General features: G+C 43.7%; 2 protein-coding genes across 2 annotated transcripts; both read left to right on the forward strand.

Moving 5' to 3' along the window:
* Positions 1–221: 221 nt before the first annotated feature.
* On the forward strand, positions 222–5,903 carry LOC148820491 (synapse-associated protein 1-like). Its single transcript, XM_088932711.1, has 9 exons — positions 222–491; positions 1,714–1,811; positions 2,241–2,307; positions 2,619–2,692; positions 2,897–3,036; positions 3,371–3,501; positions 3,931–3,983; positions 4,103–4,262; positions 4,884–5,903. Exons 1-9 carry the CDS (start codon positions 329–331, stop codon positions 5,009–5,011), a joined length of 1,014 nt encoding a protein of 337 aa, XP_088788837.1. The 5' UTR covers positions 222–328; the 3' UTR covers positions 5,012–5,903.
* Positions 5,904–9,457: 3,554 nt separating this feature from the next.
* LOC148820492 (ras-related protein Rab-39B-like) lies at positions 9,458–20,381 on the forward strand. Its single transcript, XM_088932177.1, has 2 exons — positions 9,458–9,836; positions 12,898–20,381. The coding sequence occupies exons 1-2, from the start codon at positions 9,622–9,624 to the stop codon at positions 13,319–13,321; spliced, it is 639 nt and encodes a 212-aa protein (XP_088788303.1). The 5' UTR covers positions 9,458–9,621; the 3' UTR covers positions 13,322–20,381.
* Positions 20,382–20,521: the final 140 nt, after the last annotated feature.

Below are 20,521 nucleotides of genomic sequence, written 5' to 3' on the forward strand. Positions count from 1 at the left end.
TTACAATGTTGAAAATATGTCATATTGTGGTAGCATAAAATTAAACACGTAACTAGATTAAATATACGTTTATTACTGTTGTTGTTGTTGTTGTTGTTGTTGTTGTTGTTGTTGTGGTGGTGGTGAGAAATCAATAGTGTAATAGCTTCTCCCATCTTCTTGACAAACTGGATCAATTTCGGCTAAACCCCTGTTATGTGAACTGTACTGATTCGCACTCTTCCGCTGCAGCTGCGCAGTGGCCGGCCGGCCTCTGGGGTGGCTGTGTTACTTAGCAGCAGAAGTTTAATCATGGTGCTTGCAGTTGCTGGAGCAGAGTGACGGACAGATGTTCAAATCTTTGCCTTTCGGCAGCTGGCTCCGGGCCTCCGAAGGAGACGGCCACTCGGGGCCGGGGGGAGACACGTCTGTCCGGGGGGATGTCTCGGTGGATAAGAGGAGCGGCGAAACACCCGTCGGAGAGGCGCAGAAGGAGCCGAGGGCGATCGGAAGTGAGAAAGCCCGTTACACTTTAGCTTGATAGCAGATCGCTTGGTGTTACATAACCACAGTTCTGTCTAAACTAGTTAACATACACGACACATTATTAAGAATCATAAAGCATCTAGACTGAAACTTTGGTTGGGAACCGTCGGCATAAATAACTTCAGCACATACACAGTAGGTGTGTACACATGTTTTCACCATTATGAAAGAGACTTTCTTGACCGTGAGTTATCAAACGAAACAAGAAATCCCTGCTGCAAATAAAACCTTTTCAGAATGTTCTCTGTATGTACCTTTGAGTGAAGAAACACAGCTTCAGCTGTAGGTGTCTTTGAAGGAAATCCTGAAAGTAATAAGGAGAAATCCGGGAAATGCATTCTGGCGAAGACTTCGTGAGAAAAAGGATTCGTCTGTTTTAGCTGTTTCGGGTTAATGGTTGTTCGAAGACTTTTCCCTTTACCTGACGGTGTTTTTGTATTTTTTAAAATCGTTTTCCAAAACTATTTTGTAGAGTGCAGAGAGGGATCCAGATGAATTCAGCCAAATTGCCACCACATACCGCACCCAGATCACAGCAGCTGAGGGAGACTGAGGCTGCTTAATACTGAGGAGGGGTTGTTGCAGGTGGTGGTGTGGATCAGTAGGTGGTAATTTGCACTCTGGTTCAGAACATCCCAAACCAATATCGCATGTACCAGGATACTGGGAACCAGGGACACTGGGCTGTAGCAAACATCCTTCAGCTGAGATGTTAAACTGAGGTCCTGACTGCTTGGTCATTCAGAATACCTTTGCATTATTCATAACAGTAGGGATGTTAACCCTGGTGTCCTGGCTAAATTCCACTCTGGGATTGCACAGCCTGGGCTCCCTAAATTTCCTCTTATTCCAATGGGTGAAGTCATTTCTCACTATTCCACCTGCAGTGGAGTGGGGCTGTAGGTGGCTCAGCATGGCTGCTGCACATCACCAAGTGCAGCACATCAGTGTTGGTAAAGTGGTAAAGCACCTTGGGATGAAAAGCACTATATAAATGCAGTAAATTCGTCTTATCACCTTTTATTGCAACCCCCAGTCTTCCATGCCGACAATACGCATGGCAGGAAAGTGCTGTTTTTCAGTGCTGTGTACTAGACAGTGGAGATGTTGTGCTAGACAGCTCGTTCTGCTTTAGCAGACTCCTCTCTGTGACCTTTGGTTTTGGATCTTGTTGTCCTCTCTCCACAGCCTTCCTGTTCAGTGCAGCCGCCTTAGCCTCCAGGAAAGTGGCAGAGACAGCCCAGAATCTCCGCAGATCTGTGGAGGGACATCCGATCATAGACAGGGCGAGTAGAGAGATTCCCTCACTGCTTCAGCCGTGCACGCTCACAGACACACACCTCCTCCTTTACGCACTGGGGGAACTGCAAAAAATACTTCTACCATAAAATGTTGTTTCCCCAGGTTGCGTCTCTGTATGTGATCAAGAAGTGCTTATGGTTGTACACTGCCTGCATTCTCCTTGCTTTCCCTTGGTGCACCCCAAGTCAAAGAGTTCAATTCAGACTCAGTTTTAGATTTAGTGCAAAAGTAACGGGCTTTGGAGATCCGATGCGGTGCGGGCATACAGAGATATTGACAGCAGCAGGTTACTTCTGTAATGGCTGCTGTATAGATACTGCATTTGCCTTTGACTTGGTGGTACTGTATTTCTACAACTGGAAATGTTCATTTTCTTATACCATTTTGGTTGTGTTGCTGTGTTTGTCTTTCAGACGATACTGGGGGATTTTAAGAAGGAGCAGGAGAGGTTCCTACAAGAAAAACAACAAACCAAAGTAGGTAAGCTTGGACACCACTCCATGAGGCCGCCCCAGGACAAGAACCGCCTGTTTGTCTCATGAGGACTTACTTTCCTCTAGCTCGTTTAAAGCATTGGAAAAGCACGGCTTTCCAGCTTTACAGACCCAGGTAGGACTAGATGTTGATACGTGTTCCTACTCTGGATTAGAATTTAGAAATGGGTGAATATTTGGGGGAAGAAAAAGTTTTAGTTTCCTTACGAGCCATGAAAGTGTGTGACTACAGGACAGAAGATTCTTATGTCAGTGAGGCCTGTGTCTGTGAAGAGTCCTGGGTCCTGTGTTTTTCAGAGGCTGCCGTCCCTCCCTGGTCTGGATGCAGTGACGAAGAGACTGTTAAACAGCAGATCCTGGCTTTGTCCCTAGTAAGTTCTCAGATACACTCGCAGGTGTAGCCATACATTTAAGTAATAATTTTCAAATCCAGCTCTATCTAGTGAGCATGTGCTCATCCTTAAACATATGACTACCTTGCAGTCAGACTCTTTGCTTTTTTTCCTGACATGTTTCTCGCTCGGTCTCCATATTGTTTCTCTGCCCTCCTCTCTCCTGTCTTCCTCCCCGTCTAGGATCGGAGGAACTTCCTGCGTGACCCCCCAGCCGGAGTTCACTTCCCCTTTGACTCCAGCCAGGCCGCCCCGGTGGCCATGGCAACGCTGCAGGAGGACAGCATGTTGAGCAGCATGCGCTTCGAGCTGGTGCCTAGACAGTGAGTCCCTCACACACAGACCATTGCCTCCTGGCCTACGCGCACCAGTCCTGTTCTTCAGAAGCCAACTCACCGCCTCTCGATCACATTCATGCCCTAATACACGCAGTCAAGCAGGTTGTAATCCTTTCCTGTACTGAGATTCAGACACCGTGCCTCGGGGTAGATGGTTTTCTGTTGTTTGATTTTGGCAGCAGCTACCTTGTTCAATGTCTGAATTAATGATAATAAATACATCTCTACAATGAAAGTGTTGGAGAGACCAAAGACCTGCACAGTAGTAAGAAGCAGGACTGGTATGAATCTTACCCTGCCTCTCCCTGTGGCTCTGCAGGGTGAAGGAAGAGGTGTTCTGGAGAAACTACTTCTACCGTGTGTCTCTGATCAAGCAGGCAGCACATCTGTCATCCCTGACCCAGGAGCACAGGGAGACTAGGAGGTTCCCAGGCAGCCAGGCCAGCGCAGGTACAGAGGAGGGTCTTCACCTTGGCTGTGACTTATACATTCAGACTTGTACCACTGTTCAGAAAGCTTGTTGACTATGTAGAATGTCTTTCTTTTGTTACTTTTGTTAATGCTTCTAGATTTTCTTGATTGCTTTCCCCTTATCACACCTCCCTTTAATAGTAAATGTTAATGTATTTAAATAGGCTTAAGCAAGGAGACATACAATACTGAATAAGTTAGACCAGTGGCATTTAAGCTAATACTTAGTGGCAAACACCCTGCCAAGTAAAAATACTGAAGCACTCTTGATAGTTATGGACTCCGTGGCCTCACCAAATGGATCCCACTGGATGAGTTTTTAGAAAGCATGAACTACACTATTAAGAAAACCTTCAACCTTCAAGCTGATCCACTCAGCCCATGACAGAAGTGTATTTTGTATTTCAGAACTGCCTCACCCTGTGCCCACAGCGTTTAGGGAGGCGGGCGGTGCTCCAGAGGTAAGGCTGATCAGAGACACAGCAGCCTGTAGTGGCAGTGTTGACCGAAAGGGAGGCCGGCGGCGGTGTTTATAAGGCCCTGGCGCAATAAAAATATATTATCTTGGATTTCTCTCCAGCAGCCAGTCAGTCTGGACAGCCTGTCTGCCAGCCCTCCTAATGGAGAATTCATCAGTGACACTTTCAGAGCTACAGCCCTCAGCCAGGAGGATGTGATCAGGGCCAGGGAGCAGCTTGGCATGGGTGGCACAGTGCCCAGTCACACTGGCACAGACAGTGGTAAAGATACCTTTGTTTCTCATCGTTTCGATGCAATACTTTACTCAGGCTTGCCCTCCATCAGGTCTAGCAAAATAGAACATAAGAAAACGTTCTGATGTTAACAGACCATTGAGCCATTCAGTGATTCCATCAAGCGTGAACCTTAATTTTTTAAGATCCCAGTATATTCATCATCACAATATACCGTATCTCGTTTATTCAGCCATGCACATAAGAAACAGTCTTAGTAAGCAATTGATATTGCTTACTATCAGTATTTGTTTTAATTATTTTTGCATTTTGTTTTCAATATTTTTCCATCCTGTGCTAAGAAATGCATAATAAGCTTGAATGGTCTACATTTCCTTTGACCACATGATCAAACACAGATGATACATATTGATTAATGTAAATCCACATAACAGAACGAGGAAATACCTTTCCCTTTGCACTATTACACAGCCTTGGTTTTAACTCTGTGAACTGGTAACAGCTGTATGCTATATGGTTCTCTTACCATGTACACTTTCATATAGACACTAATCCCTCTTGTAGCAGCTCTGGGTTTCCTGCAGCGCGTTTCTAAAGGACTTCTCATGCAGTAGCGCCTGTGGGCCTGTCTGTCTCACCTGTCTGCAGGGGACATCCCGGAGTGGGAGCAGGAACTGCAGAAGGAGCTGCAGGGCTTCGACCTGGCAGAGGAAGGGGTGCCTCTGGACGAGGACTGGGAGGTGGAGATTGAGGAGATGCTGCAGGGCTACGAGTAGCGATTCCAGGCCTCCACTGCGGCTCCCCATTCAAGCCACGCACTGCACCTGTCCAGCGCCAGACTGGACTCCCTGTGTCTCTCTGCGCTGTCTCCCTGTGTCACTGAGCCCTGAAAGAGGAGCTGTGTGGGAGAAGAGCTGCACTCACTGTCCTCTCACGCTCCACACACAAGCACTGGCAGACAGGTTTTAAAATGGTGACAAAAATTGCTTAGACGGCTGCACACTCCTTAGGGAGAGGGGGGTTGGGGGCAGCTCGAACCCATGCAAAATATCCTGAAGGTCAGATGGTGTATGATTTTGAGGTAGATCAAAATCATTTCCAGTTCATTTATGAAAGAGGTTCGTGAAGCAGACTTTATTATTTATCTTTATTATTCTTGTGTTCCACGGTATATTTAGATCTAAACCAGTTAAGCTGTATAGTGGCTTCAGTGCATTTTTACACACCTATACAATGCTCATTCAGAGTGCACATATTACATTTGACTGTCCAGGTTTTCATGTATTATTTGGATCTTAATGGTTTTCTGTCCTATTTGTTACATTTTTTTTTTTAATTTCCACTCCAGAAAATGTTTTTACACGGGAGCCATTGTAAATTTCATGTGACTAGTATGCAGTCCTTAACAGTTTGCAGTTCGTACCCCAGAGACCACCGGAGCAGTTCTAACTTAAACACCGCTGCCGAAATGCTCACCTCTGTTTTTCATATAATACCATTACAGTTTTCTTCAAGAAGCAATAATCCTATCAGCATTCAGTCTGCCTGCTGTTGTGAATTATTCAAATACCTGTCAGTATTTCCAAAGCCTTGGAGTGTCAAATACAAAGTGATGCATATGCTGTAAATAAACAAGCTTTAAAAATAAAGATTTTATATGAAAGCAAATTGATTCTTGTGTTAATTAAAGTTAAATGTGTCTGTTGATGAGCTTCAGATTATACAATTGCAAATTCAGTTTGATAATGATTTGGTGATAATGATTTAAAGACTGGTAGCATAATCAAATGTCTTAATTAAAAATATATATATATAACTTAGTTTTAGCATGGTTGTGTTAAGAATTTCTATAATCGGATGGTTTATCTTTGGGATTTTTTTTACTAAAATGAGGCTGTACATACAGTTTACAATTTATGTTGGTTGTCTGTGTTAGCTTTATTTTTTATGATATCCACCCAGTTTGAAATTGCAAATTGTTGCGTTTAAGGTTCATTTGTGCAGTAGCAGCTCCTGCACTCGTGCAGTCTTCACTGAGAGGTCACTGGGGTCACTGTTTGCCGGAATGCTGGAGACCCCTGGTGGACGACTCCCAGCCCTGTCCCAGTGGTGCTTGGATCATTGTGCATCGCTACGTAGAGAGTCCCAGTCATGGTCGGCTAGTGACACGACCCAGGTCAAACTAATGTCGTCGGGATCTCTGAGCTCAATCTGCATGAGTCCGTCCGCTGTTTGAGGTCAGTTCTCCTACACTACAGGATAAAACACACAGTAAATTAAAAATCTCTCATTGTCTTTCTTGCATTTATTTAGACCCTTTTACTACCACACTGTGCGACTACTTTTCAGAATTTGTTACTGAAAAACAAACTGAAACCCTATGCAATATACTCTTTTGTCATGAACCAAGTTGTCAGCCCTATAAAAAACAATCACTCCTCTTGGCAGATTTAAAAAAAAAACAGCTGTGCTTCATAGTCTTTCACTGATATCCCTAATTCTCCTGTAAGCTGAACAAACTATGCTATGCACCCCTGCCTACTCAATCATAACATTGGCTTATCTCAGTCTTAATTAGCAGACAACATGGCTCACGGCAAAAGAGTAGATTGCGTCTGGTTTTTCAGAAACAGATTTTGAAAAGTAGTCACACAGTTTGGTAGTAAAAAGGTCTGAATAAATGTCAAAGCGACAACAGGAGAGATTTTTAACTTGGGGGGGGGAAAAAAACTGTGTCTCAAGCATCCTACACCCAGCTTCTGCCAACAACACTCAATCACTGCGACAATTACAGATTTTCCCTGGAAACTAATGATTTTCCTTGGCTGCTTTTTCAGGTCAGTGGAATAAAAAGTAGCTGCTAAGGGCTTTCCTGGTCCAATGTCCAAAGGGCAACATATATTTCTGCCAAACATTCTGTGTTTTTTCCATTTACAGTGTCCATGCGTGTTCATGGCTGTGATTAGCATTGCCAAATAAAAAGACAATTTTTACCGAAGCGTCAGTATAAAGAGCAGAATGTAAGGGGTGTAGTGCATTAGCATTGTCTGTAGCCATATTCTTCCCCATTTGGTGCTTCATTATCTCATCAAGATGAGTTACAGCAAGAATTTTCAATATAATTCCCCTTGTTAAATTGTATTACTTCTAAGTTGTCAAATATATATATATACATTTACGTGGCTGATGGGCAACGTGGGGCAGCTGTCTCATAGTTCAAACCCAAGGTCCTGGGTTTGATTCTGTGCTTGTGGTTGTCTGTCTGTGTGGGGTTTGTCTCTCCAGGAAATGGAAAACAGTGACCCCATATGGAAACAACAAGTGATAGAAGGAGATGAATTTGTGTCTGTACATAATCAACTAGTACCCAGCTGAAGCCATCAATCAGGGCCGACAGATGGGCTGGGGTGTCCCCAGTGTGCAATGGAGACCCATCTGTGAGAGGCGGACAGTCCAGTTTGTGAGTCAGCAGCCAGGATTCTCCATGGGCTCCGGGGACAGCTGCTCAGGAACTGAACTGTGACAGCACAGAAAACCATGGGGCTGTTTCTGTGTGTCAGGTCCCAGGGTTAAAGCGTTTTGAAATCTCCACCATATAATCAGAATAAATGTGCTTTAGAAATCATACTGAGTTAGTCTGCAATGGAAAACAAATGCGCTAATTTTATCCTGTAGCTTGGCTTCCTAGTCCTGGAGACCCAGTATTTACTGGTTTTCATAATTGGTTGCTTCCTTGAATCCTTTATTGCTAAACAAGCAAGCAGATCAAACAAGTCATCAATTAACACTGAGGATTTAAAGTTCAGATGGAATATGAGTTCAGAGTGGGGAATCATAAAAATGTATAAAATGAATAATTTGATTAGTCCAACATTTGTAATTGTTTCTGCTCGTCTAAAGATTAGGTTTTGCGTGTCACTTCTTATAGGTAATAAAAGATATGATTTTTTTAGAAAAAAAAGTAAAAATAGAAAATAGGGAAAAATTTTAGTTAAGTTTGGAACTCAACAGCAGGAGCAAAGCTAGGAAATACAGAGGTAGCACAGGCCTATGGAATCAGTGAAGGATGATGAATTGTCACCACGCTCATTCTGTATGGAAACCAGGGGTGACAAGACACTTCCTAGAAGGCTTAGCATCCCCTGGATTTTATTCCAACCTGGCCTCTCAGCTAAAAAGAGGATCGAAGTATTGAACTGCGTGAAACATGGCTCTGAAGTGTTTTCGAAATAACTGTATCTTTAACAAAGTGTTTGGAGAAATCAACTCTGGAAGACCTCAAGTAACATTCTGTAAATGTCCGACTAAGAAATATAATTAGGTTAATTGTGTAATTGACTATCGAGGTTGGGAGAAACACTAGCAAACTGTGCAGGAAGTGAGCGTGGCACCACTGACCCATGCTAACAGTCACAGGACTCCGGATTCCCTCAATTTCAGTACCGTGGATAGCGAAGCCCAGTTTGCCTATTGTCAAATCCACAAACGACGCCAAAGACACAGGACAGCACTGGGTCTCCTGAAGGGTTTTTTCTACATACAGTAGGTTGCTCTCACACCAGGTAGGTATGACCTCAGAAAGGAATCCTGTTCTGTAATTGTCTCTAGAAAATGAGAGGTATGTGTTTATACAAGATTGACCATAAATACTGTTCCTTAATTGGAAATTTATGGGAATATGTTATATAAACATTCTCTAAGGAACTTCTCTAAGGAAGCGTTTCTTGGAGCAATGTGCGGAGAATTCTGTTGAAACAAGCGGATAAATGTCAGAGAGGCTCCAGTTCACAGCTGCGGGCTACATTGCCTTCTTGATCAACATGGTACCCATGAAACAACACGGCGGCCAATATACAGCAAGCACTGCGAAGTAAAACACGCCGGGTAATGATAAAAGAGAAATTATACATAATGATAAAATAAAAGGCCAGGAACGGTACTGTGCGTCATACATGCTAAATCGCTTCAATACCCGTTACTATTCTGCGTTATGTCCGCATCACACTCGCGCAAAACCAGACGGCTTTTTCGTCTGTGACTGCTGAAAAACCGTTAGTGTGTGCTATACACGGCCTTGACTAGCTTAGCTTTTTTTTTCCTTTTTCAGAATTGACGAGGTTCTGTGAGATCGCGCTTCCTGAGACACACGCACCTTCTCTCAAGATAAGCCCATGCACGCCGTCACATGACTCCATCACACACTCTCTCTCTCTCTCACACACACAGACACAGACACACACACACGCACGGTAGACTCCCCCAGCAGCGCGCACACTGCACCTTCCTGACGGAGCAGCCGCTGGCTTGGTGTAAACAGAGCAGGTGTGCGGGCGGCTTTGTTAAAGCGCCATCCCCGTCTCGTCACTCGCCTCGCCACAGCCATGCCATGGAGATTTTGTGGCAATATCAGTTCAGGATCATCTTGCTAGGAGACTCGACGGTGGGCAAGTCGTCCTTGCTGAAGCGCTTCACGGACGGCGTGTACAGTGATGTAGCTGATCCCACCGTCGGGGTAGATTTCTATGCCCGTTCACTGGAGATCGAGCCGGGGGTGAAAATCAAGTTGCAGCTTTGGGACACTGCTGGACAGGAGCGTTTCAGGTGAGAGATGCGCTAAACATCGAGCTGCCATTTACAACAGATATAAAAAAAACGAATTCCCCCCTTGTATATGTATTTATTTTAAATTGATCAAATAGCGACTGTGCTATGGGGGGGGGGGGGTAATTAAGGAATGTAAAACAAAATAAAGGAGTATCCGTGCACAATAGGTGATGTGTAGAGGCGTGGTATGGTAAGTATTGAAGAAGAATTGATGCAGCAACGCTCACTGCATATAGACATTATCAAATGAGGTCAGCGGGGATCATCGCTTTCGCTTTTAAATTTGACGTACCGCTGCTTGGTGTTCATCAGAAATTTTAAAATGGTGGTGTCAGGATCGATATCAAATCTGTGTCAAGCATATGTATTTACTTAGCGTGCTTGTGGTCTAAAAAACAACGTTACCGCTGCAGCTCTGCTGCACATCGACTGACCGTGTATGTGCGCTCTGAAGTACAAAGGAGAAAGGATCCCAGAAGGAAGCTTACCTCCGCACACACATAAAAAGGGATCCGTATTAACTTGGTTTGCTACCGCTTCAGACACTCATGATCTCGGGCTCTAAATCTGCAGCCTGTAAGTAATCCCTAAAGCTCTCGGCTCCTTCAGTCCGTTTGGACACTGCACGCCGAGGCTGGTGGTGTAAACAGAGCGAGCAGCAACGGCTCACAGCCGCACAGTGAGGTTGGCTGAAGCAGTGTTATCAACGGCTTCCACCACGCAGACCTCTTTCTTCCTGTGACAGTTTTTTTTTTGCGAAATGTAATAATATCGCGTCTACAGCAGTAATGAGAAGAAATACAGAGAAAGCTGAGTAACACAGTTACACGGATTTATTAATTAATGTACAAAACGTCGCAATTCCTGACATAAAATAAGACATACTGTACATAACGGAGGCTTCTAGCATACGATATCGGCTTCCATTGGACAGTTGCTGGTAGTTATTTGGCCGGGACGTCCACAGCTGTCTCAAGCAATTTTAAAAAAATGAATATATAAAATTCCAACATTTACTAGGTGTGAAAAGTTAGCTTCCCAGTGCAACTAGTGTGTTATTATTTGGAATTTCGATCCCAGTATTGAGCCTCACCCCATGTGAAGTCACTTGTTACCACAAAGTGCATTCACACCACAGCTTCAGAAACACCAGTTCTTTCCAGTTACTGCAATGTGTGCCTGAGGCACAACATGTATAAGGGTCTACGTGACCACTGTTCTTTCAAATGAATTAGACCTTTTTTTGCAGGTTGTGTCCAAAATCACAGCCCTTCATTATGTTCTTTTGGATATAAAGCTGGTTAATTATTTGACGGAGTAATGCTTCGTATTCATGATGAAGGCACATTAGTAACTGCCCTTGAGGTTTTAAGTTTAATGCCACAGAGGAACTGCACATTCTGATAAAAATCAAGAGAGATCATGGCTCTGAGTGCAGAACAACGTCTTTAGATAAGTGAAGCCCAAGTCAAGTCGTTTCATTGAGCACACTCTTGCCATCATCTACGACATATACTGTAGAAACGGCTTCCCCAAGTCTGTTGTCAGCTAAACACCTTTGTCCAAGAGAGAGCTTTGATAGACAGTCAACACATGGGCCAGCAGCCTCTTTAAATCGTCTCGCTGTGTATTTGGAAGTTTGATTTGAGTTGTGGAGCAATTAGTGTTGCTGCCTCACCGCGCTGGGGCCCTGGGCCCAGTGCCTGGGGTGGGGTGCTATCTGGACCCCAGTTTGTACATTTGTGCGGGTTTCCTCTGGGTGCTCTGGCTTCTTCCCACAGTCCAAAGACATGCTGTTAAGTTAATTGGCTTCTGGGAAATTGACCCTGTGTGAGTCCTCATATTCTCATGCAAAGACAGGCTTTACATCAGTGCATCAGTGTGGCTTCTGAGAACGTTGACGTGCCAGTTAATCTCCATGCTTTCTGCATTCAGTCAGGATCAGAGTGTACACTTTCACATTAGCCAGGACCCTAACTGGATTCTGCCTTTGGTCATTTGCCATGACCCTAAAATAGAGGAGTGAGGATGATGATGTGGAGATGAGTCTCTGTTGCACACTGAAAGCTATTGCAATAGTAAAGTTCAATTCAATTTATTTTTATATAGCGCCTTTCGCAACTAGGCTGCCCCAAGGCGCTTAACAAAGCAAGCGACCATACATGTTGTGAATACAGAACAGAAAAGACCAGAAGACAATGGAGGAGAGGAAAGCAGAGAAAGGCAAAAATGTAAAGTGCTCAGTGGAGATGTGATGTGTGGGACACATTAGTGGAGTACATGCTGAAGGAGTGCATTAAGGACAGTGGGGAGAAGAAGCTGACCCAATCAGCATGTATCAGTGAGACATGGCTCCCAAGAGAGACTCCTGGTGTGACCACACATCCAGCCTGTGATGCTGGGGATAAAGACTATATTCACAGAAGTGGATCTTAGTATGTAAAAAAGCCCAGCAGTATTTCCACAAACTCCAAAAAGCTTTCTGACCAAGATATGACAAATACACTTCCTAGTCATGCAATTTCATAAGAAGGAGAGAAGGCACAGTTGAATGTGGCCCTTACTGTTCTTTAGAAGTGTGTGTTGTGTGTGTTAGTGGATTAATCCTACAGTGCAGGGTGGACCTTCATGACAGTGTATGTATTAAATATGATAGATGTTTTCTCGTCAAATGGTCAGGAAGTCCACTCGTTATGTTTGACTTGTGAAGTAAAAATGTGCAAAGCAGTAACATTTGACTACAAAGGAGGTTAAACAAATGGCTTGGGGCCCCAGCAAGTCTTTCCGTTGGTGCTGTAGAAGATCTCACTCCAGATGTTGCAACAGGCCCTGCCATGAAAATGACGGCGCTTGAATTGGTCCCTCTAATATGTGGACTTTTAAACAAGCTTACAATCACTGAGTGAAATAAACAGGTAGCAACGAATAACTGTCATTTCAGAGGATTTTAGATAAAACAGGAAAGCAACACGGGGTTAAAAGGATTTGGTTGGGCACCACGTAGATCTGCCATCCTACAGTACGTCTGGATAACGGCTCTCCTCCCTTTCCTCGACAGGTCCATTACCACCTCCTACTACCGCAACTCTGTGGGCGGGCTGCTGGTGTTCGACCTGACCAACCGCAAGACCTTCGAGCACGTGCAGGAGTGGCACCGCGAAGTGAGCGAGCACATCCGGCCCTACCACATGGTCTTCATCCTGATCGGGCACAAGAGCGACCTGGCGGGCGAGCGCAAGGTGACCCGCGAGGAGGCGGAGAAGCTGGCCGCCTCGCTGGGCGTGCGCTACGTGGAGACCTCGGCCAAGAGCAACAGCAACGTGGACCGGGCCTTCGAGACGCTGACGCGGGACATCTACGAGCTGATGAAAGCCGGGGAGATCGCCACGCGGGAAGGCTGGGATGGGGTGAAGAGTGGCCTGAACGCGAAGATCCTGTACCCGCCCGAAGAGGAGCCGCGAGAGAGCAAGTGCCAGTGTTGACTCTCCCCTGCCTCATTTCTGCTTCCCCGCCAGTGTCTCCATCTTTCCTCCTTCCTCATGGCCCCTGCCCTCTCTCCTCCCTCTCCTCCGGGACCGAGAGCAGGTCTCCCTGCTGGCACTCCCAGCTCTGGGTCCTTACGTCTGGTCTTCTCACCGTCCAGCCAGCCTGGCCCGTTTCCCAGTCTGGTGTTTTGTGCACACAACCTCTGCAACACACTGCCACTTGTGACCTGCAAAATGAACTTAGGCATTAAATCGCTTGAATACTGTTTAGCAACACCCTGACACTGGTACGATTGTTGCCTGGATATTTGGAAAGCTCCTTTACGAGTTATATCTGGATTCCCAGACGGTTACTAGCCTTTTATGTATTCCTTTCACAAACTACTGAGCAAGAAGGAACCTGCATCCTGTCTGTGCAACTGCATCATTGTTGCATTATTGTGGTGTTATCGGGGCGTAAGCTGAAGTCCCGTCTGTTGGAGTCATCGTTCTGCTTCTGTCCATTTTTCTGTCTTGAAGGAACCTTGTTCATGTTTCCCTAAAATACCATTTTTCAAAGCAGAAAATATTTAGTTGTTCTGTAGAGGGGCGGCAAGGAAACCAGATTGGTGCGAACTCTTTATTTTTGCCGACTCGAGTGAATGAGTGCTTTCACATACAAGCCAAAATATCTTTTTTCTTTCATGAATGACCAGATTTCTCTTCAGTCTATGTCTTACTACGCACCAGACAGTGTATGTCTTATACTCCATCATATTTATATCCACTTCTCCTTGGGGTTTTGTTAGTGTACTTTACTCCCATGCAGCCTGGTGAAGTTTGAGGATGTATACATACTGCACTGGAAGGGGAATTGAGGTAGAAACTTTACCCTTAACAGAATATACATCACATTTTGAAAACTAAACACCTTTGTAAAGATGCTGCCACTGGGCAAAGCCTTGTGTGTGATACAAAAGGCCGTTTTGATTGACAGGAGAATGATGGGATGTGCCATATGAGGTAGTGCTGGGATGCACACCATGAATTTACCACTCCCAACCTCAGGAGCTCTATTTACAGAATGGTATACAATTTCAGTGGAAGACAATATCCCCTCCTTATCTGAATTGTTTCTTGCATGCAGCAGTCGTGTCTCCTCTGATGTAAATCCTCAATATTGGACCTCAATGACTATTACAGTACTCACGACAGAATAATTTTAGGTGCTCATAGTATTTAGTTACTCAAGCCAATTAATGAATAGCAAGTAAAGTTCTGTAAAACTGTAAAACTGTTCCAGTAATTGAGGATGAGAAAAACGGACAGAACTTGATGAATGCTCCTGAGTGCAAGAGTCCAGGGCTCCAGGGTTATAAGGTTCTGTAATAAATTAAGGTTGTTCCATGGTCTGAGCTGTGAAAAATGCAATGGTGCCTATAGAACGTGGAGGACTGAAGCTCTGGAAGACGGGAGATGTACAGCAGAGATGTTTTTCTCTCGGCTTTCCAGGATTGCTCTCTGTTGAGTTAAGGAGTCTTGTCATGGAGCTGCTACTGTAGAGGCTGCTGTACTGTGCCTCTCACACCTGTTTGTCCTGCTCGTGTGACCACCCACTCCTGATTACAAGCTCTGTACCACCTTACACGTACCATGTAAGAAACAATTTCACCCCCTTATTGAGTACATCACTCAATTCCCAGAAAATCTCTGAAGTATCCAGCAACATTTGTAATCCTGCAAGAGCTAAAGCTTTGCCACCTGGCAATACCAAAATGGCATCCTAAGAGCTACCTGCCCAGTAGAAAACCCAGTTGATGACCTAAAGATCTCGACTCACTGCCTCAAGCAAGCACTGGTGAAAACAACATTTTAAAATCTCCCTTATACGCAAATTTCAAAGAGACATTACTCATTATCTAAGAGGTCAGTGTGGAAAAGGGGATTTGATGGATGATTGAAAAGGTCAAGTACTGTGAAAGAATGCAGAGGTTGCAACAGCTTATCACTGTTACAGGATGAAGGGCAGCGATGCACTGTCAGCAGTCATGCATATTCAGTTTTGAAAGAATCTCATGCACTCAGACATCCACAGCCACCACATGCAACCTAATTATTGATCTTTTATGGGGGTTTTTTCCTGCGAAACCTCACATTCTATAGACTCATACCACTGAGATCAGAATGTTCTTCTGTCCATTTCAGTCCAAAAATTGGTGCTTGCTTTTTAGATAGCTGCATCGTACATACTGCACATTATGAATTTCTACAAAGTCACATGGAACAAGTGCTCAATGCATTTCTTTTTTTTATTTCTCATCTGCTGCAATACAGCTCAATGTTGTAAAGACCCATGGAAATAGGGCTGCAACTTTGTCCCCATAGGGGTGTTGGGGAGAAAGAGCCTTGCGTTAGCCACCTGGAGCATGATGTCAAAACTCTGGTGGAAAAGTAGCAATCTTTGCCATTCCTGAACTGGATGGTAAACAGCTGTGACTGTGATCATTCATTGTTCAGTAAGATAAGTGACTGTGTTCGTATTTTCAGTTTTCAAGGTGGCCAATAGGTGTTCACAGTAAATGTGTCTTGATAGTTAAGCACTGCCTGCACTTCAGTCAGGGCTCTTAGCTCTGTGCACTCGTCCTGAATGTCCTTGATTGTAAATGGACTGGATAGCACCAGCCAAGTGTGCTGAAACCTGGATCCCTCCCCCTTCAGAAGCACAACATGGGAGTTCACCTAAATCCACCAGGAGAAATCCAGCGAACCTCAGCGTGTGTGAGGAAGGCTTTCTGGTACTTGACAGTAAACCCTTTTCCACAAGGATGATTGTTTTCTCTTGTGTCACTGCTCAGTCACAGCCCAGAAGTGTTTGTCCATGACAGAATGAGGTTTAATAGAGCAGGATCCACAGTGAATTTATTTCCAGTGCTTAAAATACTTTCCTCTTTTCATTGCCTGCGAATTGTTCCATAGGTGCAAAGTCCAGGATAAATCACAACCTAATTTTTCATTCATTTACCCTTCAGTTTACAAGGGAAAGAGAAATATGACAGAAACGGCAGGTTTTAATGCAGAGGAATTAAAGGGCTCAGTGATCTAGACAGAGGACAAGCCATTTTGATTTGAAAATGCGGAGTCGTGGCTCTCCAATTAAAAGAAAAATCAATCTTATTCAGAAAAACATGAAATCAGAAAGCCTCTCTCCTGCTGTTCTGTGTTGCTCCGCCTCCTCCCTCAGTATAATCCAAAATCGCCTCTGAAGAACTTGCATCCCTTGCTTCGCTTGCCATGAATTAAATGTAGTAACGGAGATCGACACTCATTCACTCACCACTGCTCCTCGGCTAGGAAGATCGGTATCCCCCTGAAATAGGAGGAACCAGAGCCGGTGAGAAGCCCGAAGGGAGGCAAAGAACGGATCGCCGGTGGCAAGGATGCAGGCACAGCATGCTGGCCGCCTTGTGGGCTTTCTGCTAGACAGGACTGCAGCACCGTGCTGCCGCTGTCCGTGAGCGATGCAGTCCACTGACTCACCGCCGAGCGCATTTTGCTGTGTTTTGGCTGTCGGGGGGCACACAGAAAGCGCCCTTTTGCCTGTGCTGTTTTTTTTCGCTAAGACTCGGCTCTCATTGCCGGCTACGCCCCGCTGTACCCCCCAGGCATGCCCCCCCGGCCACACGCCGGAGCTCATCCGCGGGAAGGCAGGTGACATCTCCTGTTGCCATGGCTGCGGCCCTCACTCCAGCCAGATAGATAAAGCTCACTTTGCCTGGTGCTTTCAGCTCCTCACCTCTCACCAGCATTTCACAAAGACACCGCTAGGATTGTAGATGTTTTTAAAAGCAAATCGTTTCGTTTTTACTCTCAACGTGAGATCCTTTTCTTGTTGCTTCTGAACTAAAGTGACTGACTGAATTATTTCTGCCCTTCGGGGGGCTTTGCCAGCTTGAGGGGCATCTGAATAACTGGACATTTCATCCCCCAGCCTCGCACACAAAAGGACTGAGCTTTTTCCTGAAGCTAAAAGACGTCAGCTGGATATACAGTATGTGCGGTCACATTTACATGCAATTTATTTGACATTATTCAGATCAGCACTGTCAAATTCTGCTCACGAAACGCTGCAGTGTTTCAGGTCATTTCGCTGTTGCAATTGTTTGACCATTTGAGTAAATTTAAAACTTTACTCCGGACAAAACGTAGTTTGTCAGGAACCTGTACCTCCGTCCTGTTTTCTACCAGCAACATGTAAAGGTCTTGATAATTGTTTTTACACCCCTCAAGAATCAGACTGAGATGAAAATAAAATAAGAGTCTGCAGCTCTCAAGGACGCTTGGTTGACAAGCCATGTGTAATAATGATATATACAGTGTATAGACAGTAACCAACACAGGAACCCATTGATGTTATGAAAGGCTGGCGGTCAGTTTGCACACATGGAGATGTTGTCAAGCTACTTTAAAGTTCATTTCCAGTCTTTAGATTCTGGCATTTTCATACCTCACCTGCATCGTGTGACAATCACGAGCTTCTTTTTTCACACCCCCTTGTGAAACGTGAGCCCTGCGATATGACAATTTCGCTCCAGAGTGACAACAGTCTCGAGCAGTCAAGTGTAAAAGTGCACATCCTGTGAGAGATGACGCAAGCATCAGAAAAAGATCTTGTTCAACACACAAGTTCTTATTATGTTTAAGTGCAGTTTTGAGACAATTGGCTAGAGCTTGTCTGAATTTGTTAAAATGGAGTTAAAATGTGAAACTGGAACAAAGGGTCTTAAAAACCTCCCTGTGCAAAGTTATATTCAAGTTGCCTTTCAACATACTGTACTTTTAAAACCTGATTAAGAATCACCCATTGCTTTCTCCTTTGTTATACGTTATTCTTGTTGGAAACAGCTGCAATGTCCTTCAGCCTGACTAAGGATGGTGTGATCCAGCTGGCACAGGAGAAGTAAAGACAGACATTCAACGTCCTCTAATGCATGTGCTGTCAGATAAGTCACCTTTTTTAATAATGTGGGCCTGGTGACATCTAATATGGGTGTAGATATATACTATATGAGGAACTGGGTCTCATTTTCTTCAATATAATACTGGAGGGCTGGCAAGCCCTGATTACAAATCAAGGTGGATTGAAGAAATGGAATCTAGACTCTCCTGGTTCTTTGCTTTTTCAGCTCCAGATGATGTATTTTGCACATTGTTCTCTTCCTGTAAATTTCGTTTCTGTATCGTTTTGCATGTCTTCTGGAAGAGTAGCTGTGGTTCTCGTGGTCAGGTCTTGTCCATTCCCTTCCCAGGGGGCTGTTATTGTTGTGATGAAGCCCAGCTGAAGATACTACTACACTACAGCCTGTTTCAGCTGAGTATCGCACCCCATAACATCACTTAGCAGGAAATACACTGGCTTTCTATCATATTCTGATTGAAAATGAATTAGCTGTATTACCTGACAATTTAGAAGAAATAATAAAACTATTTGTCCTTTCTTATTTGGTGATATCCTTCTTTATAGAAGTGATTAAACACTCAGAAGTGGGTGGCATCTTATTATGTTTATAAAAGTGGAGGGACAGAAAAATCGGACATCGTGATACAATTGTGAAGTGGCTAAAAGTTTTTAGGTGGTCTACTACAGTGAATGATGTTTTCTCATAGAAAAGGCACCTTCTGATCCAATTATAGAAACTCGTACAGGATGCATTGACTATAGCTTATGCAAGCTGTCAGCACATGGTGTTAGGATAACACTTTAGTCCTTCAATGTTTAGAATATTTTATAAACCATTCCAAGCTGAAATATTCCTCATTTTTAAAAATCTGGTAATTGATAAAAACTCTTCCTTTAGGACAATAACATGTTGAAAAAGTTTCTGAATATGTATTTAAGAATGTTAAGTAGTACTAGTTCTGTGATTAACAAGTGGCTGGTGTTTGACGCCCTCTTCTGAAATTCCATAAAACTACAGCACCAAATGCGGCTCTAAATTTCATTGGAGAATAAAGATCGTGTTTTTACATATCACATATAAAAAACACTATTCAGGTTTACTGCGTGTGTGTCAAGCCGCGATGAAGTATGGGAATAAATATAACTGATGGTAATGAAGTTGTCTAAAGAGACTCCTACTTCAGCTTCTTGAGAAACTATGTCATTTACCTTTACATATGGATAAATTGTACTTTATGGGCATACATAAAGGTTTCTGACCCCTTGAATCTGTGAAACGACAAAAGCTAATTAATATTTATTTCCATAATTTTTAATTTTTTTTAGAAAAACTCAAAAAGATTTACAAACTGTAAATCTGCTATACAGTGTTAACTAGATATTCATATGACCTTGCGGACTGCCAGTTTTTGCGTTATGGGGGTCTTATGTTTCAGTCAATCATCTCTTGCTGTGAAGTGAACTGGCCACTCCCAGCGTTTATTCCACACTGCTCTCCGTCCAGTGTATGAGCTTTGTACTCCACTAAAATGATGCTGTATCTTGCTATTCTCTTTGTAAAGTGTCTTAACATTTACCCTAGTTAATCTCTGTATGCATATTTCTTCCAGTTAAAACATTCAAAAGTAACTGCTTCATGCCTGTTAGGTCTGAGCAGACAGTGCTTTACAATTAACAGAGATTTTAAACCTGTGTTAACTACCAGCTGATGCAGAGTTTAATATTTAATATTTATGTAAATATAATATTTATTAGCCTTTCATCCCGTATTTTTGAAAAACTGCAGTTAAGATCTGAAGTCGTTATGATTTATTGTTATAACGTTCACTAAACTGTGTCTACATTTTTTGTAATTCTGTGACCATTTTTAACTCATCTGGCAATGCATTCTGGGATCAGTAGTTCTGAGACTGAAAAAGAGAGAATGGGGGCAAGCCTGGATAATTGATTAAAAAAAATCCCCAAATGCCAGGAACCAATTGGCCCGGTCCCAGAATATGGAAAAACATTTTTATAGGCAGGTGCATTTTTATCATGTAATCTTCTCTGGGCTCTGTAAAATGTTGAGATACTTGCATTGTGATTTGATATGTGATGTACAAAGAATAAATGTTATTTAAGTTAACTGAATATGCGGTCTTGTATATAATAAAAGTGGCATGTTAAGTCACCAGATGGCACAGCTTTTCAGCAATACAACTTGGAAACAACCCTTGAAATAAGGAATAAACAGCTCAAAAGACCGTGACTACAAAACACTA

Source organism: Atractosteus spatula, chromosome 14 (genome assembly GCF_055471065.1).
Source record: "Atractosteus spatula isolate fAtrSpa1 chromosome 14, fAtrSpa1.hap1, whole genome shotgun sequence".
NCBI classification, from domain to species: Eukaryota; Metazoa; Chordata; class Actinopteri; order Semionotiformes; family Lepisosteidae; genus Atractosteus; species Atractosteus spatula.

Bases quoted from the DNA above. Each gene is read 5' to 3' on its own strand.
- LOC148820491 (XM_088932711.1), top strand. From the start codon at position 329: ATGTTCAAATCTTTGCCTTTCGGCAGCTGGCTCCGGGCCTCCGAAGGA. The intron at 492-1,713 runs GTGAGAAAGCCC...CTCTCTCCACAG, and splicing joins GGAGCCGAGGGCGATCGGAA to CCTTCCTGTTCAGTGCAGCC. The intron at 3,984-4,102 runs GTAAGGCTGATC...ATTTCTCTCCAG, and splicing joins AGGCGGGCGGTGCTCCAGAG to CAGCCAGTCAGTCTGGACAG.
- LOC148820492 (XM_088932177.1), top strand. From the start codon at position 9,622: ATGGAGATTTTGTGGCAATATCAGTTCAGGATCATCTTGCTAGGAGAC. The intron at 9,837-12,897 runs GTGAGAGATGCG...TTTCCTCGACAG, and splicing joins GCTGGACAGGAGCGTTTCAG to GTCCATTACCACCTCCTACT.